General features: G+C 44.3%; 7 protein-coding genes across 12 annotated transcripts; 3 read left to right on the top strand and 4 right to left on the bottom strand.

Annotated features, from left to right (window-relative positions):
- On the bottom strand, positions 1–4,698 carry LOC108056909 (uncharacterized). 2 transcript variants are annotated; one of them, XM_017140947.3, is made up of 5 exons: positions 4,460–4,693; positions 4,226–4,360; positions 2,358–2,788; positions 1,945–2,134; positions 1–595 (listed from the first exon to the last, which is right to left on the bottom strand). In XM_017140947.3, the coding sequence occupies exons 1-5, from the start codon at positions 4,575–4,577 to the stop codon at positions 192–194; spliced, it is 1,278 nt and encodes a 425-aa protein (XP_016996436.2). In that variant the 5' UTR covers positions 4,578–4,693; the 3' UTR covers positions 1–191. The 2 variants fall into 2 exon arrangements, with proteins under 2 accessions (XP_016996436.2, XP_016996437.2); XM_017140948.3 differs by lacking the exons at positions 1–595; positions 1,945–2,134; positions 2,358–2,788 and adding exons at positions 2,879–3,380; positions 3,441–4,019 and having other exon boundaries at positions 4,460–4,698.
- A 713-nt stretch (positions 4,699–5,411) lies between these two features.
- JTBR (jumping translocation breakpoint protein JTBR) lies at positions 5,412–6,297 on the top strand. Of its 2 annotated transcripts, none has more exons than XR_011418449.1 (3): positions 5,412–5,501; positions 5,551–6,129; positions 6,185–6,297. XR_011418449.1 is itself a non-coding variant. In XM_044394577.2 (3 exons), exon 2 carries the CDS (start codon positions 5,600–5,602, stop codon positions 6,056–6,058), a length of 459 nt encoding a protein of 152 aa, XP_044250512.1. In that variant the 5' UTR covers positions 5,412–5,501; positions 5,551–5,599; the 3' UTR covers positions 6,059–6,106; positions 6,185–6,297. The 2 variants fall into 2 exon arrangements, 1 of the variants encoding a protein (XP_044250512.1); XM_044394577.2 differs by having other exon boundaries at positions 5,551–6,106.
- Positions 6,099–9,813, bottom strand: Patj (patj crumbs cell polarity complex component). Its single transcript, XM_017140929.3, has 2 exons — positions 7,953–9,813; positions 6,099–7,396 (listed from the first exon to the last, which is right to left on the bottom strand). Exons 1-2 carry the CDS (start codon positions 9,492–9,494, stop codon positions 6,344–6,346), a joined length of 2,595 nt encoding a protein of 864 aa, XP_016996418.2. The 5' UTR covers positions 9,495–9,813; the 3' UTR covers positions 6,099–6,343.
- Positions 9,814–11,072: 1,259 nt separating this feature from the next.
- LOC108056859 (choline transporter-like 2) lies at positions 11,073–13,926 on the top strand. The gene is made up of 3 exons (XM_070215290.1): positions 11,073–11,186; positions 11,566–11,856; positions 12,032–13,926. The coding sequence occupies exons 2-3, from the start codon at positions 11,575–11,577 to the stop codon at positions 13,850–13,852; spliced, it is 2,103 nt and encodes a 700-aa protein (XP_070071391.1). The 5' UTR covers positions 11,073–11,186; positions 11,566–11,574; the 3' UTR covers positions 13,853–13,926.
- A 207-nt stretch (positions 13,927–14,133) lies between these two features.
- On the bottom strand, positions 14,134–15,430 carry LOC108056871 (dnaJ homolog subfamily B member 13). The gene is made up of 2 exons (XM_017140893.3): positions 14,395–15,430; positions 14,134–14,336 (listed from the first exon to the last, which is right to left on the bottom strand). Exons 1-2 carry the CDS (start codon positions 15,377–15,379, stop codon positions 14,221–14,223), a joined length of 1,101 nt encoding a protein of 366 aa, XP_016996382.2. The 5' UTR covers positions 15,380–15,430; the 3' UTR covers positions 14,134–14,220.
- Positions 15,431–16,134: 704 nt separating this feature from the next.
- Positions 16,135–18,392, bottom strand: Cdc37 (cell division cycle protein 37). Its single transcript, XM_017140956.3, has 4 exons — positions 18,234–18,392; positions 17,959–18,162; positions 16,623–17,282; positions 16,135–16,567 (listed from the first exon to the last, which is right to left on the bottom strand). The coding sequence occupies exons 1-4, from the start codon at positions 18,264–18,266 to the stop codon at positions 16,286–16,288; spliced, it is 1,179 nt and encodes a 392-aa protein (XP_016996445.2). The 5' UTR covers positions 18,267–18,392; the 3' UTR covers positions 16,135–16,285.
- LOC108056873 (DDB1- and CUL4-associated factor 8-like) lies at positions 17,682–20,601 on the top strand. Of its 4 annotated transcripts, none has more exons than XM_070214572.1 (5): positions 17,682–17,859; positions 19,017–19,160; positions 19,228–19,266; positions 19,331–20,256; positions 20,315–20,601. In XM_070214572.1, the coding sequence occupies exons 2-5, from the start codon at positions 19,044–19,046 to the stop codon at positions 20,538–20,540; spliced, it is 1,308 nt and encodes a 435-aa protein (XP_070070673.1). In that variant the 5' UTR covers positions 17,682–17,859; positions 19,017–19,043; the 3' UTR covers positions 20,541–20,601. The 4 variants fall into 4 exon arrangements, with proteins under 4 accessions (XP_070070673.1, XP_070070674.1, XP_070070672.1 ...); XM_070214573.1 differs by lacking the exon at positions 17,682–17,859 and adding an exon at positions 18,645–18,775 and having other exon boundaries at positions 18,829–19,160; positions 19,337–20,256; XM_070214571.1 differs by lacking the exon at positions 17,682–17,859 and adding an exon at positions 18,645–18,775 and having other exon boundaries at positions 18,829–19,160.
- Positions 20,602–20,731: the final 130 nt, after the last annotated feature.

Genomic DNA, 20,731 nt, shown 5'->3' with positions numbered 1-20,731 from the left:
TTCAAAAAAACACATGTTTAATATTCATATAAGCATAACAATGACAAAGAAAACTAAAAGGAAAATGCATTTCCAAGACAGGAAAACAAACAGCGGCACACGACATACACGATACGATACAAAACCATTATAAAGAAGACAAAGACAAAGAAGGATTTAAAGTGATTTACAGGCTAAGACAATGGCAAATTCTACTCCTGCTGCACGGCGGTCTCCTCCAGATTGCAGAAGACGTTGCGCATCTTGTCCAGGTCGGGTGGCGCCGTATCGGGATTGCGGATCCACATGATGTAGGCCTGCTTGTCGGTCCGCGTGAGGGGCTTGAAGTTCCGAGGATTCTGGGCCTCCTCGTCCTGCAGCTTGGAGTTGTAGCGCGCGTAGAGGAAGATGCGGTACCGCCAGTTGTCGAAGGTCTGCTTCCACTCGGTCACATGCTTCACGGCGCCCTGCGGCACGGCGTTCAGCAGATTGGCCAGCTTCAGCCAGTAGGGATCCAGCACAGGATCGTTGCGGCGATGATCGTTGATGAACTGGTGCTGCTGCAGGAAGTGCACATACAGCTCCTTCTGCCGCTTGGACATGCGCTCCTTGCGTTCTGCGGGTGAGTTAAAATTTGGATTTGGGATTAATTAACAACATTGTTCGTTCAGGCAATCAGTAAAAATATTTAAATCATCATTATTCAAACGTATGGTCAAATTAATGCAAATATTATACATCTGATAAATTTGGAATGCGCTTGAGATGGTCTGTCCGTGAAACCGAATTTACACACTGCTTTTATTTATGGACTTTGCGATTGGAATACTTTGTGCTTTAATGGAAAACCGTAATTATTTGTATTAAAATATATTATTTTTTTATAAAATATGTATTAATATTGTAATGTTTCCTTTTTGATGGGCAATTAAGCTGACCGCATTCTTTATGTCAAATTTATACAACTTTCAATGGATTGAAAACTGGAACCTTTTCAAAAAAGTCTCTGAACTATGAAATAAAATCCTAGAATCTTTTAAACTCAGTTCACGGGAGTAAACAGCTCAGGGAGTACAAAATAAATTCAAGTAAAGAAGCTAAATTATATATATTTTTAAAATTCTATTCCCTAATGTGCAGGCGCAATTCCCCAAAATATTACGCAAAGTGCTATCCAATATGCTGTATGGTTTTTGGTGCGCTTTTTACATTGATCTGGATGCTTTATTTTCTCTTTCTTATGCAAAACTATATTCAATATCCACATTTCCAAATTTATAGTTATGTTAACGCAGCAACTAGCATATTATATTTTATCGCTGGCATATTGCTCCTGCTTGGCATTAAATGGGTAATTTACAGTCAATAATACCTAAAACAATATTTTAATGCCTTGTTTTCACAGGATAAAAGAGGGATGTTTAAAGCTGGAAAAATCCTCAGTTATTTTTTTCCTCTAACGAGCTTTATTTTTCTACGTAAGTCACATTTCCTCATTTCTTTTTTACAAGGAAAGGGAATATTTAAATGTGTACTCTAAATCTTTCTATTTAGAAAAACTCTTAGAGACCTTTAGAGATCATTACGAATCGCAATAATACACAAATTGCATTTTATCCTACAACAGTATAATTCTAATAACTATTTTTCTTGGTTCCTGCATTCAGTTCTCCACATTACTGCTGTTAGACATCTTTGCCGTTATGAACGTGAACGCTGGGAATAACTAATGTCTAAATTCCCCGATTTGCATCCAAATTTATATCTTTGTATTGCATTGCTTGCAAAGCTGATTGGCGTGGGTGGATATGAAGTTCGAAATAACCTGTATTTTGTTTCTAAATGGAAATTAAACATTTTAAGATAAAATATACAAGTTTTTCTTTGCAAAAGAGATGAGTAGGCTTTTAAAAAATGTTTTCCCAACTCTTACAGGTCTCTTAATATTTTTTGAGAACTACTTACGTCGAATGTTATTGGTTGTAGTTGTGCCCATGGCCATATTTACACCTTGCTGCTGTTGAATTTGTTGTTGTTCCTGTTGTTGCTGTAGAAGGGCTAAATGTTGCTGTTGTTGTAGGTGCTGATGCTGCTGTTGTTGCTGGATAATGTATTCCTGTTGGATGCGCTCCTGTAAAATTTGTTGCTGCTCCGCCTAAAATAATATAATAATAATAATTTAGTGAAAAACTTGTACATGGGATTTAATAAATATTAGGTAAAATATCTAGAAGATTGATGGATTCAGCAATTTGAAACTATCGTAGTTTTTATAAATATTTCTGCATTTATCTATAATTTAGACTTTGACCCTCAGGTCTTCATTAAAAAATTCCAGTTTTTCCCATTTATTCTTATGGTTTCCTCGTATTTTATACCTCATGTTGCTGCTGCAGATGTTGGTGATGCGAGGTGGGTGGCGGTGGGAGCGGCAGGGCCGCGGGCAAAGGCAACGGCGGTGGCGGAAGCGGCTGCGAGTGCGGTGAATCCGGCAGCTCGTCCTGCGTGTCGTAGTCCATCTTGGGCGAGCAGGCCTCGTAGGCGGGCATGCCCAGTTCCGCGGAGGCAGCTCCACTGCTGCCCTTGTCGATCCGGTACTTCATGCTCTCCTCGTGCTCGTGCTCATGGTCGTGATCCTCCTCCTCGCAGGGCGGCATCGTCATGATCGGAGTGGCCGCCGCCTCCAGGACATTGCTGGGCTGGCACAGATTGGTGGGCTCCTCGGGCGTCGGCGAGTCGTTGAGCATTTTCTGGTCCGCACAGCGGCACTGGCGATTCAGCACATAGTTGTCCAAGGCAACGTCGTAAACTGGAATAAATAAATATGTATTTAGTTAGTAAAACATTCTAAAAACATTAAATCTTAGCTCTACCCTCTCTTATGACATTAAAAAGCAGCTTTTTGTATCTTAAAAGTTATTGTATTTCTTAGCACTAGTTAAAGTACACATTAACAGTTTGCTTCCTTGCACTTTGATCCCGTTTTTAGTAGTCATAGCTGTTCGTCGCCGTGCTCGCCTCGTCCAGCGGCACGAACATGTCCATTTTCTCGTAGTCCTGCGGCGCTATGTGCTTGTGGCTGGTCCACATGGCGTACGCCTTCTGGTCGGTCGCCGTCAGGGGCTTGAAGTTCTTCGGATCGCTCGTCTCCGACATGCTCAGCTTGGAGTTGTAGCGCGTGTACATGAAGATGCGATACCGCCAGGCGTCGAAGGTCTGCTTCCAGTCCTCCACGTTCTTCACCGCGCCCTGCGGCACGCTGTTCAGCATGTGGGCCAGCTTGGCCCACAAAGGTTCGGTGAGGCCATCGTGTCGCCGGTGGTTGGACAGCATGCAGGGATTGTCCTCGAAAAACTTGACATACAGTTCCTTTTGGTCCTTGGACATGCGTTCGCCGCGTTCTTAAAAATATATGAATTATTAAAGAGAGATTTTCGATTGGTTTAGGAGCTCCTTCTCACTTCTGAAGCGACTCATTAGACCCGGCGTGTAGGGCGACTGCTGGGAGGGATTCGGTGCGTTCATCGGTGGCAAGGGATGCGTGTAGCTGGGGAAGATCTGCTGACCGGGTAGAAGCTGCTGCTGCTGCTGGTGCTGCTGATGCTGCTGCGCCTGATGCTGCTCCTGGCGCGCCAGGAATCGGGAGGCCCGCTGCAGACGCTCCACCTCCGATTCGGACTCCGCCTTGGGTATAATGTCCATGGGATCGATGGACTGGGTGAGCGATTCGGGCGTTCGTTCCGCGTAGGCCGGTCCCAGGCGCAACTTGTGGGTATTGTCGTTGGGCTCGGAGCCGGAGTTGTTGGCCTGCTGCTCCAGCGGAGAGTCCACGGCCTCGCTGCTCATCCCCAGCGCCGGGGAAGTGGGCTGGGAGCCGGGCACATAATGGGAGGCGCTCTCGTTGGAACGCTGCGGCAGTGGCACATGGTGATGCTGGTGGGGATTATGCAGCTGCTGCTGCGCCTGCTGCTGCTTCAGAGCCGCCATCGAGCAGGAGGGCTCGTAGGAGAGCAGCTCCTTGGCGTGGCCATCGTCCAGGGCTGCAAGAGGGAGCATTTTACAATTTGGGTTTTATTACAGATGGCAATTGCAGAGACTTACAAGCGAAGCGCACACGCCGCGTCTACAAAAAACACAAGGGATCTACAAAATGGGACCGAGGAATCCTCGGCGACTCCGGGTTAAGTCCGCTTAAACGCTAATGGGAACGCGACTTGGCCGTAACCGTAACTTAAACGCTATTTACCTTGGCTGATCTCTATGACGAAGTTGGTCAGGTCGTGCCGCTGGGCCAAATAGTGCAGGAGCAGCTCGTCGGGGATGTTGAAGCCGATCTTCTTGTTCCGGAACTCAAAGTTATAGATCCCGAAGGCGGCGCGCACTAAGGAATTACCAATTATTAGGTTTATTTCATGTTTTTTATAGGAAGGGCTCCATGTTTTTATATGGGGGGCTCCCCACCCACCACCTCCATGCTTACCCACGTTCTTCAGGTCCCATATGTTCAGGTTGCGGTTCTCCTCGGGCACCCCGATCATCAGCAGCTTCTTCGTGTCGCGAAACTGAAACGGAATTATGATCCCCGATCGCAGCACCATTTTCAAAGCGCCCACACACGCGATTTATAAAAATTTTCACAGATTTCTCACGTCCGCTTTGTGCCTATCGTCCGTAATTGTTTTGGTCTCCGTCCATTCTCGTTCGTAAACAGCGAACTAGTTCGGTTGTAGTTGCATTCTGGTCACACCTTTGCAGTTCCTCTAACCGGAGCGGAACTAGTTACTTTTGTAACTACGAATGAGTAGTAACCTTTCCGTGACCTTTTTTTTCAGGGATAAACCATTAAAAAACGAAGACTTATTCTATAAATTTAAAATTATAATCTTAAGCTATATAAAACTATGCAAAATAATACTAAAGCATGAAATGTTTTATATTTCGGTATTCAATTTAATGATAACGTTACTATTTGGTTTTAAACTAAGCACTCTAAAAATATTTCTAGAAAATAGTAGGAAACGAAGTAGCTAAGAAATTAAAATAAAATATCTTAATTTCAATTTAAATTAATGGAAAATTGCACAACAAACTGGTTTTGGGAAATCTTGAATCTGGTTTTCGGTGATTAAATGATTAAACTACATAATTAAAAAACAGAATGTATACAATATTTGATTAACCTTATCTTTTTATCATGTTAAATACTTAACAGCAATTCTTGGATTAACATTCATATTGGGGGGAAAATTAGTTATACATTACAAAAAGGTGTTAATATATAAGTCATGTAAATAGTAATGTAATATGTAATACTTAGATTAATATATTGGGGACCTAATTATTAAAAAAAAAAAAGGCGTTAATAGATGAGTCACGTATGTTCTTAATTAATGCGCGAACTAGTTCTAAAGACAGCTTTTCCAAACGAACCAGTAAATGTCAATGTTTCAGCTGTGGTCACACTGTAAAAGTGGCCTAAAAAAACAACAACAAAACAATAACAAGTGGAATCAGAAACAGAGGTAATCCCGTCTAGAAATTGAATCACCCACTAAAACCTAGACCCCCTAGATTCTACCGCGAATTAATCCAATAAGAGAGCCATCCTCCCGCCTCCACAATGCTCGAGAACTGCCAACGCCATCATATGCTCCTTGGACTGGGAGCCCTAACAATGGTCACAATCCTAGTGCTCTTCGTGGAATCCCGATATGCGGCGGAGGGACCTCGTCGCCGGGAGCCGCAGTTCGTCATCGAGGACAACTCGACGTGCTGGCGGAACGAGAAGTACACGATGGTGCAGGAGTGCCATCCCTGCTCCGAATTCGACATAGTCAGCCGGAGTCTGGGCGTCTGCATCCACACGCACTACAAGGAGGTGCTGCGCTGCCAGAGCGGCGAGATCGTGACCAGGAGCTGCGACCGCGTGGCGCTGATCGAGCAGATGAACTTCCTGAAATTCGAGGTCTTTTGCCTGGTACTCGGCTTACTGAGCTACCTGGTTAGCTATGCTCGCGATCGAATCCTCTCCAGACGCAACTACATGCGAATCGAGCGGCAGCTGAACCGGGTGCAATAGCTCCTAGGAAATCCATTCCCCTAGTGATACTCATTGACCGTACGGAAGGTACATTATTTAATTTAGTTTAAGTACATACATCATACATGTTAAAATTCATTTGCTAATACTAGTGGTTTGTTTTAGATATTGCATGCTGGTGTGGAATGCTCGTTTCGTTGAGGGGGACAAACACAATTCGGTGCTAATAATATGCATAACATTTTGATTCGGTAATAACAATCGGTTGTGTAACTCTAGTTTTAAAGATTCAGCTGCCTGGAATGTTTCTTCCTCGATTACTTCCTAATTCCGCCAGTCGGGAATCAAATCCGGCTCGGCTCCCAGCGGCATTGCGGGCGGAGCAGCTGTGGGCAGCGCTGGCGGCGATGGCTGGGCATCCAGGGTCTCCTCGCTGGTGGTGCTGGCATTGCTGCAGGCCTTCAGCGAGTTGTCCGTCATGGGCAGCGGTTTGGCCACGCCAATGCGCACCACTCCCTTGGAGGCGCCCTTCAAGGCCTGCACCGCCTGGTCCAGCGAGGCGTTCTCCAGGTTGATGGAGTTCACAAACAGCAGACGATCGCCGGGAATGAGGCGTCCATCTAATTGGGCCACTCCACCGGGCACCAGGGAACGAATTACAATCAGCGTATCGTTGGGATCCAGCGGATCCTGATAGTCCAGTATGGAGAAGCCCAGTCCACGATCGCCCTTGACCAGTTCGATGATTTGCGGCTGCGATGACCACATGGCCAATCCCGTGAGCGGCTCCAGTGAACGCGACTTGAGCTTGCTAAAGGAGGCGGCGGCAGCAGCCACCGAATCGCCATCGGCCACGGAGCCCGCGGTGGCCAGGCTGCCATCCGATTTGGCCTTCACCAGGCGATCGGTGGCCGGCAGCAGGTTCTCAAAGTTGTTGCTCAGCTTTTTCAACGTGTCATCGGAGAAGGGCAGCAGCGAGGTGTTCCGGTTGCGACCGCACACCATGCGCACGTCCAGCGGCAGTTCCTTGAGTATGGCCACCACCTCCAGGTGATTCATGCCCAGCAAACGCTCGCCATTAACTTCTAAAAGCTCATCTCCCGAGCGGAGGACACCATTCACACCCACAGGTCCATCGGGCAGGATGGAACGAATGTAGTGATGGGGTCGCACCTCGCGTCCTCCCTCGACGTCCACGGTTCCCTCCAAGGAGATGCCCAAACCGCCCACGGCGAACTTCTTGATCTGGGCCACTATGACCTCCACATCGGAGCCCACAATCTTCTGCCACTTGCGGATGATCTCGCTTTCCGCGTCATCCGAGAGCTCCGGATCGGTGTAGTACTTGTGACGCGTGATCACACCGCTGTTTTTGGCCTGTAGGAGGAGAAATTTTAATTAGAATGACTGGGTAATGACTCACTAGCATAGGTTGGAAAAAAACACACACTGTAAAAAACTTATCATGTTAAATATCAAAGTGTTAAGTTCAAAAAAAGTTATTGACTTGTGCGTAAAAAATTTTATTCTACATTGTATGTTAGAATCAAAAAACACACACATGTCATTTGTGTTAATTACACGACGTGTTTTTTACACAGCGTGTTCTTAACACAATGAGTCATTAAAGTGTCAGAAAAATGTACTGTTTTCTAGAGTATAAGAATTCATATATGCTTTGAAATGGGTAAAACTAACATATAAGATATCATTGCCCATATTGGTTTTTCATTTTCCGTTCGACTCGTTAATATCAGTGCAATCATTTGTGATAAAAAGACAGTGTGTAAAAAACACGTCGTGTTAATAACACATTGTGTAAATAACACAAGTGAGCTGTGTGTGTAAACAATTATTTTTCATTTGGCACACATGTCAACAATTTTGCTCACACTGTAAAATAAAATTTTACATGTTTTTAACAATTACTCACCTCTGTTTTCTCCGCCAAAGGCACAACCTCGGTGGGTATGATCTTCGTGGAGCCATCCAGTGAATCCCTTACGGCCACCAGTTGCTTACCCGCTCCAAAGGAGCTCAAAGTGGTGGTGGTCATGGTGGTGACCGACGGGGGAGTGGTCATAAATGCCTCTGGCGCCGGCACAGCCTCCTCCTCCAACTCCCTGGTGATACTGCGTGATGGTGTGGTGGTGGCCGAGGATGTGGTGGCCACTGGCGTGGGCAGGGGCGCCCTCGAAGGCGTTCCAGGAGCACTGGACGGAAGCTTGTCATTGGCCGCGATTGCCTGCTGCAGTTGCTCGAACTTGGGGCCACGCAAGTAGCGTTCCAGGCGGAGATTCACCACCTGACCGGATTTCTTCAGCAGCTCGACGGCCTGGTGATTCGAGTAGCCCTGCAGCGACTGGCCGTCCACCTCGATGATGCGATCGTTGACCCGGATGCGTCCACTGAGGTCTGCCGCCGATCCCGGCGAGACGCTCTTCACGAAAATCCCCGACAACTCCTCCTTCTCGCAAACGTAGCCGGCAATGGTGATGCCCAGGCCGTTGGCATCCTTCTTCAGCTCGACCTGCAGCTTCTCCGTCTCCGGCAGGGCCAGCAGCTCCTCCAGATCGATGTTGGGGTCTATGAGCATGGAGGTCTCGCCGCGATACACGAAGCGATCATCCTCCGTGGTCGTCTGCGGCGTGGAGGCCGTGGAGCTCTCGCCAAAGATCTCCGGATAGCCGGTGGAGATGAGGTAACGCTCCAGCTCGGCGGGATCGACGAGGACGCGGGTGGGCACCACGGCAGTGCCAGGTTCCAGGGCGTACTGAGGCGTGGGCACGTTCTGCTCAACGGGACGGGCGACCACCAGGCGGACATGGGTTCCAGATTGCCTCAAAACGGCAGCCACCTGTTCGGAGACCATTTCATGCAGATTTACATCGCCTATCTGCAGGATGTGATCCCCCGAGCGCAGGCGACCATCCCTGTCGGCCACTCCACCTGGCAATATGGTCTTGACAATCACTCCCGAGTTGCGGGCTCCAATGATGCCGAATCCCAGACCCGTTCCATCGTTGACCAGCTCAATGGCCTGAATCTGCGCGTAGTCCGTGGCATACAGATCCGCTGCGCCGGCGCCCTTGGAGTTCTGGCTCTGCGGACGCGGCTCCTCTCCCCCCTTATCCGGACTTCCGGGCGCCGAATGGGAGTGCGAGGAGGAGCGCTGATCCTCAAAGTCGTACATGACCTCACCGCCATTTAAACTGAGCACCAGATTGCCGGCCACATCGATGTCAAAGTCATTGGGCAACATGGACGGATGCTGGGCGAGCTGGGCATTCAGCTCGGAGAGCGAGTCCTGCACATGGACGATGGTGCGGAAGACGGGATCCTGCAGGATGCCCAGAATGGTGCTCAGGCTCTCCGCCGTCTGCATCTGCAGCTTGGGATCGTCGGACTCATCGATGCCCTTCTTCACAGCCTCGATCTGCTGCAGGGCGCTGGAAATGTCCGCGCTGAGGTGCATCGTGTGTGTAGTGACCAGTGGAGCGTGGATTCCACTTCCGCTGGCTGGTTTCTATAGAGTTTTTCTGGGTGGGGGCGTTGTTCTCGTTGGTCGTGTGGCGTTGGCACACTTTGTCTTTGGGTAATCGGATTTGCACTCGATGTGGAGCAGCTGCGGATCAGTTACTGCGCCCTGCGGATGCCGATGCCGATGCCACCAGGTGTTCCTGCACTCTTTTCGCTGGCCACTTCGCGTGCTGCTGCTGCAATTGATTTTTAATTAACTCTGGTCTGAAATGGAATGGAATGCCAAATGCATTTTCTTTTCTCCAACAGCTGATGGCCAGGGTTGCCGAGCGATAGCCGATAAATCGATAGGCAATCAGTGTTGGGAAAGGTACGACCAAATTGTACCTAGGCAAGGTACAAGGTAACAAATATAGGAAAGTTTAAAAATCAGGGACCGTAATCATTATAAGTTAAATAATAAAAATTACTTTTTAATGATTAAAATTCTATTTTTATATTTTTCGTTGAGCAATTGATTTTAATTTAAATTAACCGTTATTTTTACAATGTATCAAAGGTACATGTATACAAAAAATGATTTAAACACCCTTCAATTCTTAAAATAAATGGAAATTACGTAAGCCAAACCTTAATAAAGGCTAAATTGTCTTACTTATATAAATTGTCATCCCGCTAGATGGCCCTTGTGAAAAGTAGAAGAAAGTCATAAGGGAAAAGAAGACCGAGTCAGAGTAGTAAGTGTAAAGATGGTAGTAAAGTACAAGATGGCTCAATTATAAGACCTTTTAAAAAAGTTTGTCCTCCAACTGAAATTGAGGCTGAAGAGAGCGAATTACCTATCTCTGCAAAGAAGACTAAGGGCACTCGCAGTAGCCCTAGAATCTATGCTAATGTTATTTTGCCAGGTGTCTAATGCAAGTTTACCCACACAAGGACAACAAAAATGGTCAATCAAGAAATTACATGAGACTAATTCCCTTTACTAAGATCTGTCGAAGTCATCTTGGGATCTAGTTTGACTTGATAAGCTTCATGGGTTTGAAGGTCAATGTGATACTGTTCTGGACAATACTGAACGACAGATTAAAGATTTAAAAAAAATTAATAAACTTTGTAAGACTCAGATTAGAAAAGATATAAGCGAGCTCCATTCTCTTTGAATAAAAATAACTACATTTTTATCACATGTCATGCGACATTAACCGTAGGATTAATAATTATATTAATTTTTATTGTATATATGTATAGTAGGACGAATAAATGTAACAAGACGAGTGCAGGCCATAATTCGTCCTGGCCCCTGCAGAATGCTAACACATGAGCATGGTATGTTTATAATATTGTATTGCCTGGCATTGTGAGTTGAGTTCAAGTGTTATCATATGTTCCAAAAGTATTTCTAAGTACGCCTATTTTTGAGTATTCTAATGAGCCCCTATATTCAAATCCCTTTCCTCGACACATTGTACTCCACTCTAAGATATATAAGCTAGCGTTTTACAAAATAAAAATCAGTTTGAAACATCAACTTAGCAAATGTGGATTTCATTCTCTTGGGATTGAACATCTTAACACATTAAGTTACTGATTTATATGTAGCTACTCGCATATCAAAGAAGCGGATTTGGTTCAAGAAATTTTTAGGATCAGTGTTGAATTATTTACCTTGAGAGCGCCAAAAAAGGTGAGTTACACAAAAAATAATAAGTTAAAAATTCGATCATATTTTTATGATTTGATTATTAAGATTTAAAATATGTGAAACACTTCTTCTGAATTTAATTGTCGTTATTTTGCTATAAAAAAATATATAGAACATTAGCAATCTTATTTTTTTATAACTGTAAATGTTTTTATTTTCTAAATTTAAAATAATAAGTGAAACACTTCTTCTGAATTTAATGGTCGTTATTTTTCTATAAAGAAATATTTAGAACAATATCAATCTTACTTTTTTGTATAAATGAAAATTTTTATATTTTCTAAATCTGCAATAATATAAAATCTTAAAAATTCACCGATTTATGTTTAGAAAATGCTTAAAAAAAGACTGACTTTTTCAGTGAACGGAGATGTCAGAGGAAGAAAGGGAGCCGCTCAACCAGGCGACACCGCCTCACAGATTTGACAGGCACACGGACAAGAATTGGTGGTATATGCTCTTGTCCTTAGTCGTCCTGTGGATTTTGGTCATCGGTCCCAAATTACCATATGGAAGTTATAAACCCAAGGACTCTTTAGGGCAAGTGTGCGGCACTGGTACCGAAGTGAACAAATCAAAATTGTTCTATTTCGACATGGATAAGTGCCAGAATCCACTGTTAAATCCCTTGTCGACGTGCGAAACCCCACAGGTAAACAAATATATTTTACTAGTCATACCTATCAAATAGTTTAGTATTTACTAATAAAATAAATGAATAAATAAAAATAATTAATACAAAATAATACGCAATTGCCTCAACTATCAGATACCCATTACTATAGACAATTTTTAAGATATATAATATATCACTTGCATTTCAACAGGTGTGCTTGGAGTCCTGTCCCAAAGAACCGTTCGTTTGGGACACGATGAAGGACGAACTCAGCTTCAAGGACCTGTACAGTCGTCTCATCTGCCTGACGGACAAGATCAAGGCCCAAGTGCGCACAAAAGAGGACATGGAGAAGGCCATTAAACGCAAAGATTGTGCTCGCTGGTACAGCAAAAGCACTTCATATTTCAACCGATGCATTTCCGACATTTCGAAGAACATTTGTGATTACCTCCCAAGCGACAACATCCGCGAGAAGGTCAAAAGCGGGATCATGGGCTCGACCTCTAAAAGAGCTCCAGAAAATGATAAAACTAATTCATCGAAGGAGTGCCGCCGCCAACTGAACGATACTGTCTTCAAGAATCCGTTCGTGGAGACTTTGCCGATCTTAAACAATCTGATGAGAAATGCGACTCGGAATGTCATGTATTCAACTGATAAGGAACTAATCGAAGATCTGAAAAACTCCTGGATTTCCATCCTCTTGGTCTGCATTGGCATTCTGTTCGCCTCACTGATTTCGGTTGTCCTTATGAGATGGAACCCTCGTTTCTGGTTGCAGGGGTCCTTCCTAATAGTGATCGCAGTCCTAGGATTCACCTTCGGTTGGTCCATTTGTCGGACCTACTATGCGGGAGACGAGTATATCACCATTTTCGGCTTCCAGCTGTATGAAAGAACGCTATGGATCTCTATATCTGTGATCCTTTTCATGTCCTTCGTGTTTTTCCTAAGTGAGCTAGCCAATCAGTTTTCAAGCATATGCTTTGTATCTGTTCTCCTTAAGGAGGCCAGTAAGGCGACGACCGAAAACCTCAACACTTTCGTCTTCCCGCTCTTCAACTTTGTACTCTTCATAATTTCCCTAGCTTTTACTATAGCTATTTGCTTGCTTCTGGTCAGCACCGATGAAGCTTTATTTAAAGACGAATCGGGTAATTCCTGCGACCCAAAGACTTTTAATATTTCGGTGGGCACCTGCAACTTTAAAGAGATCCACAGATCATGGTGGACAAATTTTGCCCTCTTCTACAGCGCATTCATATTCATGTATTTAGACTCCTTGATATACGACTTACGCTACATGATACTAGCCTCCAGGTTCGTAAAGGTTTACTGGGATTCGAAATTCTCGGAGATTCACAAACATATTGGAAGCGTGGCGAAGGGTTCGTTCGGTAACATGTTCAAAAGTATAATCAGAACTCTTATTTTTATCTCACCATCGCTCCTTGGGCCTTTTTTTTCCTGGCTTTCAAAGTTTTATCTAGGAACGCCATATTACAATGCCTACATCATGTGTGCCGTTCAGAGCTGGGATTTGGAATACAGCGGCAATCGTTCGAAAAAATTAACAAACAAAAACGCATCTCTTCGGTTTTTTGTTCAAGAAATGGGTCACAGTTTCCTGCTTTACGCGCGAATGCTGCTAATCACAATTGCAGGAACGGTCACCTATTTCGTCCTGCCCTTACTTTCAATGGAACACAATGTGTTACCCACCATAGTGGTAGTCATTTTCGGCCATATCTTGACGAAAGGGGTATTCGTTGTCTATGAAACGGCCATGGACACGTTCTTCCTGTGCTGTCTGATAGATTACGAGGAAAACGGCGGAAGATGTAAGTCACAGAAATTTCAAAATATCATGGATGAAATTGATGAGATAAAGAAAGAAAGGGAGAAGGAAGAGATGGAAAAATTTGAAGAAGAAAATAGAAAATACAAGGAAGAAAGGATGGCACATAGAGGAGAACAAAGTTTTTTCTCACCTTTTTGTATAGATGTTAATGATTTTTTTATTTTCTAAATATACAATAATAAATAATTTTTACAAATTAACGATTTATGTATGTATCCTTAGTTATCTATTGTACCTAATTAAAGGAAATTATAAAAGTAGGTGCTTATCAACGCACTACCCAACACTGACGATAATCGATATGTTTGACAAAGCTGTCAACTTGTTATGCGTAAATTCAAATTTGACCGTTAAGGTTGTTTTGAATCACCAATTTTAAAGTACTGTTAAATAAAAATCTCATCTCAAACGATACGAAGTTTCCAGTAAATAAGGGGTTCCAAATAGTATTAATATTTCAGAATCAAACGCAAAATTTATTTCAGCAGTACGCAGAATTTCAAGTGTTTTAAGGAATAACAATAAAGAGACTCCCGTTAAACCATGTTGCGCTCCTCCTCCTCCTCAAGCTCAATTTCCAGCTTGCGGAATTCACGGAAAAATTCGCGAGTCATTTGCTTCATGTGTGGCGTCAAATACTTGGGAAAAATATCTACAGAAAATATAGGGAAACCATCAATAAAAGAACCCCAAAAATAAGGACCACCCACAATTAAACTCTATGATGAGATCCCCGAACTGCTCCACCTTCTTGTTGGCCTCCTTGATAGCCGTAACTGCGTCCAGGTTGCGGCACTTGGGCAGACCCTCCAGGGGAATCACCTTCGTATATCCCGGCTGCACCACGTCCGTGATGACCACCTTCAACTGGCGTCTGTCTAGAGTGGTGATGAAGAAGGTGAAGCCGGTGAAGGCCTGGCAAAGGTCAATGCAGTGCCTGTAGACCAGATCGTGGTGGTTCCTCCGCTCGAAATTCGGATGTGGCTTATCCGCGGCTATGAAGATTATGTCACCCGGAATGGTGGCCGGATAGCGATCGCCCTCCTCCTTGAAACAGAACCTGGTTCCCGCCGTGGTTCCCGGCGCAATGTTCAGCTTTAAGGTGTGCTTGCGCTTCTCCAGCCGCGACTCCTTGGCGTCCACGATCTCCTGGCGCCACACGTTCATCAGCTTCACACAGCCCGTGCGCACCTCCTCCAGCGAAAGCTCGATGATTCGCTCCGTGCTGGAATCCTTCAAGCGGACACCTATTCCATGCTGTCGGGTGGCATACAAGCTGGGCGGATTGGCAATGGCATCGATCACATTGGCATAGGGTGAGTAGCTGCCAAAGACCCGCTCGTAGACCTTCATGTGATCCCCGTCGTATTGATAGGGCGGAAAATAGCCATTCGGCAGCATCACGCCCTCGAAGAGACCCGCCTCGCCAAACCGATCGTAGATGGCGCGGTAGAGATCGTTGCCCAGCACATCGAAGGCCATGTTGATGTAGGCCCACTGGCGGGGTTCGCCCATCGGCGAGAGGTGCGTGAGCCGACCGTCCTGGGCCAGCGGCACAAAGTCCTGCTCGTCCTTCTTGTCGCGATGCGGGCACAGGCGGATGGCCAGGCGGCGATAGGCCAGCGTTAGCTGCTCCTTGGTGGCGCTCCTCGGCTGGTCGAGCACCGCATAGTAGTCCAGTTCCGGTCGATTCATTGTTTCCACTGGCGGAAAAAACTATGTATATAAGCCAGGCTTTCAAAAACTGTGAGTTGAGAAGCAAAAGCAAAAATATGAAATGCCAAAATAGTCTAACCATTTTATCATAAGATCTATTCAATCTAAAGAAGTTAACTCTCATCTTCTAAAGAATCCGCATTCATTGAATAATCGATATTAATTTTAAACCAAGCACAGAAAATGGTTCCTAAGAATTCGCGGTTATTCAAGATTTTTATTTTTTATGGTTTGTTTGATATATTAATCGGTTCCTCAATAACCGCGAATTCCTCAGAGCAAGAGGATTAGCTTCTATAGAAATCAAAAATATGAAAGGCCAAAATAGTTTATCCTAAGATATATTCAATCTAAAGAAGTTAACCCTAAAGAATTCGCATTCATTGAATAATCGATATAAATTTTAAACCAAGCACAGCAAATGGTTCCTAAGAATTCACGGTTATACAAGATTTTTATTTTTAATGGTTTGTTTGATATTTAAAAAAATATAAACAGGTACTGGTACTTTTTTTAATAATATTTACGGTCCCTGAATAAATCCATAAATTTAAACATGAAAAATGTTTACTTACATTTTTATATCAAGCGCGATTTATTGCTGTCAATTGTAACAAGCTGCTATAGATTTGCTATCGTTGATTTAGCACAGTAAAAGCAAAACATAGGAAGCATTCAAAGCATTTTCAAACCCTGATATAAACAACTGGCAGCACAGAAGGCGTCTTCAAAAGTTACTGAGAATTTAGCTGACTTTTATTCAAATTATATACAAAAACTCAACTGACGCGGGGATCTGGATAAATGGATGAAGTAGTTTGCATGTGGACAGTACATTAAGATTAGAGCTATGGTGTGTAGATGGAAACGTGGCTATCATGGCTATCAGTCAACGTCCTCGGTGCTGACGCCAGTGTAGATGGGCTCCTCCTTGGCCGCACTCTCCGACTTGGCATCGTCGGTCTTCTCCTTGCCACCGGCGGCGTCCTCGGAGTCCTCATCCTCCTCCTCCTCATCCTTTTTGCCCTCCAAGTCGGCGGCATTGGGCACCCAGAGACCGGAATCCACGCAGCGCTTCATGTGCAGCTTGGCCACGTCCACGGGCATGGCGGCGATGGTCTTCTGCAGCAGCTCCACGTCGCGCGACTCGAAACAGGCCTTCAGTTCCTGCAAAAAAGAAGGGGTTTAGTTCTCACCTAAGAGAAAACCACTCAATGCTTACATCTGGCAGGGATTCAAAGACATCGGCTGGGTCCAGGCCACCGGGACCGAGGCGCTCCTTGCGCTCCTCCTCCTCGGCCTGGGCTATCGCCTCCTGGATCTTCTCCTGCGCCCGCTTCTGAATGCGCCCCTTGAAGCCCTCGATTTCGCTCTCGAACTGCGCCTTGTACTCGGGCTGACAGTGCTGGATCTTCGAGAAGAAGGAGTTGACGCAGGCGCGCGGATCGACGTCCAGCTGCTTGGCAAGCTCCAGGATGTACTGCATGCAGATGCACTGATGCGCCACGTGGGCCATCAGCTCGTGCTTGTCCTCCATTTCGAGGTTGATGGACCAGATCACCAGATAGTTGGCCGTCTCCTCGCCCACCAGCTGCAGGTGCTCCTGCAGGAATCGCTTGGAGTCGTCGTACTTGCGCAGCATGCCGTATTGCTTGCACAGCTTCTCGTTATCCTTGACGAACTGCTTCATGCGCTGCTCGCGCTCCTCCTCGGACAGATTCTCGTCCGGCTTGCGACCGGCCTTCTTGTTGATCACCGTCTTCTCGAATCCGGGCTTGCTGATGGTGTCCACGTTCCAGGGCGTCTTCTTCTCCTTCTTCAGCATCTCGCTCTCGATGCGATCCAGCTCCTTGCCCTCGGACTCGATCTTCTCGAGCTCTTTCTGTGGGTGGGGAATGGGAATTTGCACATTAAATTATGTGGTGTACTAAAATAGGACTATGGGTTATCATAATGGGAAGTTATTACTATAAATTTTTTGAATTTTATATTTCTAGATTTAAGGGCTTTTAAAAAACATATATGGTTATAATAGAAAATTGGTTGACCTATAATAAAAAATATGTAAAGCTTAGGAAACTTCTTTCTATAGAGAAGAGTATTCTTCTTGAAAAGATTATCACAAACTAAAGTACAAAGAAGTTTCATTCAATTTCTGATTAAATGACTCTTTTTTTGGGAGAAAATGCTGGATAATATCAAAAAATTATCATAATGGGAAGTTATAACTATGAATTTTTGAATTTTATATTTCTATACATAATTTAAGGGCTTTTTTAAACTACTTAGCGAAAAATATACAAAGCTTAGGAGATTTTTTCCTATAGAGAATATTATTCTTCTTGAAAAGATTATCACAAACTGAATTACAAAGAATTTTCAATCAATTTCAGATTAAATGACTCTTTTTTGGTAGAAAATTCTGGATACTATATGATTAGAATAAATTCAGAAGTAAGGTAACCCTTTGGGGATACATAAATGACCCCTTTGACCTATCATTACATCTCCGATCCTCTCAAGAAACGGTTAATCCCATGCAACAAGTGATGACCCACCTTCAGAGCCGCCTCGTCGCCGTCCTTCTTCGAGATGCGCTCCTTGACGTCGATGAGGCGCGCCTGGAAGCTCTGGCGCTTCTTCTTGAACTCGTCCTTCTCCTGGTCGAGCTCCGCCATGCGCTCCACGCGCGCCTGGTGCCGCCAGCGGAACAGGGAAGGCGTGTCGATGTTCGGATGGGTGTCGTCCTCGTCGTCCGAAATCTGAAATTCAAATGTGCAGTGTGGGGATTGGGACTCGCATTCAGTGGGCACTCGATTAAATGGGCACCCACCTCGATGTTCTTCCACTTGCTGTAGTCCACCATTTTGCTGTTTGTTCGCTTCGGACTTCCTTTAAGTGTAAATGCTGCAGGTTTTTGTTCTTTTTCCGCTGCTTCCTTTTTTTTTTTTGGATTGCTCTGGAAATTAGTGCTGGGCTAGCCACTCACGATAGTATCGATAACTCGTTACAGTGTTGAAAATTTTTGCAATATCGGTAGCGGATAAGTATGTACTACATACAAAAAATTATTTTCAAAATTTTAATTATTAAACAAATCTATTCTCAAAGGACTTTTTTTTCATTTTCAATTAAAACTAGAAACATTTTAAAATTGAGGTGTGTATTCAGTGGATATTTTAGTGGATATTTTATAATTAATGTCATAAAAAAGGTTATTGTAAAAACTTTTCTTCAGTTTTCATATAACCAACGCAGATCAAGTTTATTTAATAAGTTTATAAGTTTATTACCCAGCAATGGGTAACAATCGATAGAAATCGGTTTTAGTTCCAGCTCTATTGACGATCGGAGAGACTTGAGGCGCGACTTGTGGTATGTTATTACTTTTGCTTAAAATTAAAATATAATTCGTGTACTCGGTTTAGAATAAAACAGCGCTTAAAAGTCTCGAATATTTTGTGGATTCTGTGTTGTTGCTCTTGTAATGTGTGAAATGGCAACTTCTAGAAAGCCATGCGTCGCTAAACTTCGATATCATCGGCTATATCGATATTAGGCGCCAACATGTCCAAGCGTGCACTTCAGTAATTGTTGTCCGTTTTAAATTTCTCAGAAGAACTGACCGTGAATTTTGACCGCGATGAACGTCGACGAAGAAGTTTTGACCAGTGAGTCATCATCCACTTCCAACATACAGGACGACAGAAGTTCCTTAGAATCCTCGGATTGGGATGAACATTATTCATTTAGCACGGAGGTAGTTCTGCATACGTATTTATTACAAAATTGCCAATGTATTACAATATAATTTTCTGCCCCTTTAGGAAAATCCCTCTAATAACGACATCGATCGCGATCGGTCGGTGAGTATTATATTTTTTAAGCAAAACTGATTAAATTATTGATTTCTATCTACTACCCTACTAGTTTCAGCGGTCTGATGACAAGGAGAGCAAGCAATTTCAGAGGATTGTAGGCGAATCCAAGCCAGTGTACACTTGGAACTGCGATAGGGAGCTGATGCATCGGGAGCACAACATCATTAATCGCATTGGATGGCGTGGTGGCCACACCTCTGACCAGAGCTTTGGCCAGGGATTTGCCGGATCCCGCCAGGCTGTGGAACATTTAACCCTACTGAAGACACTGAAGCACGGTTCCGCCTTCAGCCTTAACTTCAACCGGGAAGGCAACTTGATTATCTCCAGCACACAGTCTAAAATCGTCATCTGGGATTGGGCGAATAATAAGGTGCTACACAAATTTCGTCCTGACCCCAAGAACTACATCTATAAGGCCAAGTTTATAAGCAGCCACGGTTGTCTGGACATCGTGTGTTGGACCTACGAGGGCCTGGTTATTCGGTCGCTCATCCCACCCTCCGGAGGAGCACCCAAATCCGAGTGCCTCTTCAGCCATAGCGACCTTCAAGAGAACTGCATACATCAGATTGTGATAGTGCCGCAAAATCGTGACGAGATTATGAGCGCTTGTCAAGATGGAACCATTAGGATATTCGATCTCCGCACCCCCAGTACGAAAGAAACAATTTTCCACGTCCGTAAGGACGAAAATGATACAGCTTTGCGCAGCATAGCCCATCATCCGATTGCCCCGGAATTTTGTGTCGGCGCAAACGATAATGTGGTGCGCGTTTATGACAGGCGCCAGCTCACAAAGCCTATTTACAAAATGACCCCGAATAATTCTTGTGACTGTCCGACTGTCCACAGCGTCGTTTACAACCACAACGGCAGTGAGATTTTGGCTTCCTTCAACGATGGGAAAAACTTTCTTCTCGACAGTCGAAACTGCAGGGAAGACGGTTTTCTGCACTGCTATTATGAGGATTTGTAAGTCGTACATCGCCAACCATCCACTCACTTGTAACACTTTGCTTTTCATCTTTAGAGACCGAGTACATTTCTTCGGACCCCGTTCGCAGTACATTGTCGGCCGCAATTCAACGAATATATTTTTCTGGGACAAAAATACGGAGGAAGTCATCTGCGGTAATGCTGGCCCGGAGGCCAGTTATTTGGGACACCTGGAGGTGCACCCGATGTTGCCTGTCTTGTCTACTAGTTATAATAACTCAGGCATACATATATGGATCCCGAATGGCCTGAACTTGTAGCGTAGGCAACATTCCAAAAATTACAAATGGATCAAGCCAAACACCAATAAGTTATCTAATGTAAGAACTCAAAATGAAGTTATGATTTTTCTTTACTTAAATAAAAATAAATATTTTTAAAAATATTTAAAGTCCACTTTAAATTTAACATGCGGACGAAAAAACGACCCCTAATGTTATTAACACCACCT

This window comes from Drosophila takahashii, chromosome 3L, assembly GCF_030179915.1.
Source record: "Drosophila takahashii strain IR98-3 E-12201 chromosome 3L, DtakHiC1v2, whole genome shotgun sequence".
Taxonomy (NCBI): Eukaryota; Metazoa; Arthropoda; class Insecta; order Diptera; family Drosophilidae; genus Drosophila; species Drosophila takahashii.
Note: the sequence above shows the minus strand (reverse complement) of the source record. Positions and strands in the feature narration are given on the sequence as shown.

What these genes read in the sequence shown, in the direction of transcription:
- Cdc37 (XM_017140956.3), bottom strand. Translation starts at nt 18,266, where the DNA reads ATGGTGGACTACAGCAAGTGGAAGAACATCGAG. An exon ending in GCAAGTGGAAGAACATCGAG is followed by an intron (nt 18,163 to 18,233) that starts GTGGGTGCCCAT and finishes TTTGAATTTCAG; the next exon opens with ATTTCGGACGACGAGGACGA. An exon ending in GCGACGAGGCGGCTCTGAAG is followed by an intron (nt 17,283 to 17,958) that starts GTGGGTCATCAC and finishes CCCCACCCACAG; the next exon opens with AAAGAGCTCGAGAAGATCGA.
- LOC108056873 (XM_070214572.1), top strand. Translation starts at nt 19,044, where the DNA reads ATGAACGTCGACGAAGAAGTTTTGACCAGTGAGTCATCATCCACTTCC. An exon ending in ATTATTCATTTAGCACGGAG is followed by an intron (nt 19,161 to 19,227) that starts GTAGTTCTGCAT and finishes CTGCCCCTTTAG; the next exon opens with GAAAATCCCTCTAATAACGA. An exon ending in ACATCGATCGCGATCGGTCG is followed by an intron (nt 19,267 to 19,330) that starts GTGAGTATTATA and finishes CTACCCTACTAG; the next exon opens with TTTCAGCGGTCTGATGACAA.
- LOC108056909 (XM_017140947.3), bottom strand. Translation starts at nt 4,577, where the DNA reads ATGGTGCTGCGATCGGGGATCATAATTCCGTTTCAGTTTCGCGACACG. An exon ending in ATCTGCAGCAGCAACATGAG is followed by an intron (nt 2,135 to 2,357) that starts GTATAAAATACG and finishes ATATTATTTTAG; the next exon opens with GCGGAGCAGCAACAAATTTT. An exon ending in TACAACCAATAACATTCGAC is followed by an intron (nt 596 to 1,944) that starts GTAAGTAGTTCT and finishes ACTCACCCGCAG; the next exon opens with AACGCAAGGAGCGCATGTCC.
- LOC108056859 (XM_070215290.1), top strand. Translation starts at nt 11,575, where the DNA reads ATGTCAGAGGAAGAAAGGGAGCCGCTCAACCAGGCGACACCGCCTCAC. An exon ending in CGACGTGCGAAACCCCACAG is followed by an intron (nt 11,857 to 12,031) that starts GTAAACAAATAT and finishes GCATTTCAACAG; the next exon opens with GTGTGCTTGGAGTCCTGTCC.
- JTBR (XM_044394577.2), top strand. Translation starts at nt 5,600, where the DNA reads ATGCTCGAGAACTGCCAACGCCATCATATGCTCCTTGGACTGGGAGCC.
- Patj (XM_017140929.3), bottom strand. Translation starts at nt 9,494, where the DNA reads ATGCACCTCAGCGCGGACATTTCCAGCGCCCTGCAGCAGATCGAGGCT. An exon ending in CTTTGGCGGAGAAAACAGAG is followed by an intron (nt 7,397 to 7,952) that starts GTGAGTAATTGT and finishes CTCCTCCTACAG; the next exon opens with GCCAAAAACAGCGGTGTGAT.
- LOC108056871 (XM_017140893.3), bottom strand. Translation starts at nt 15,379, where the DNA reads ATGAATCGACCGGAACTGGACTACTATGCGGTGCTCGACCAGCCGAGG. An exon ending in TCTCATCATAGAGTTTAATT is followed by an intron (nt 14,337 to 14,394) that starts GTGGGTGGTCCT and finishes TATTTTCTGTAG; the next exon opens with ATATTTTTCCCAAGTATTTG.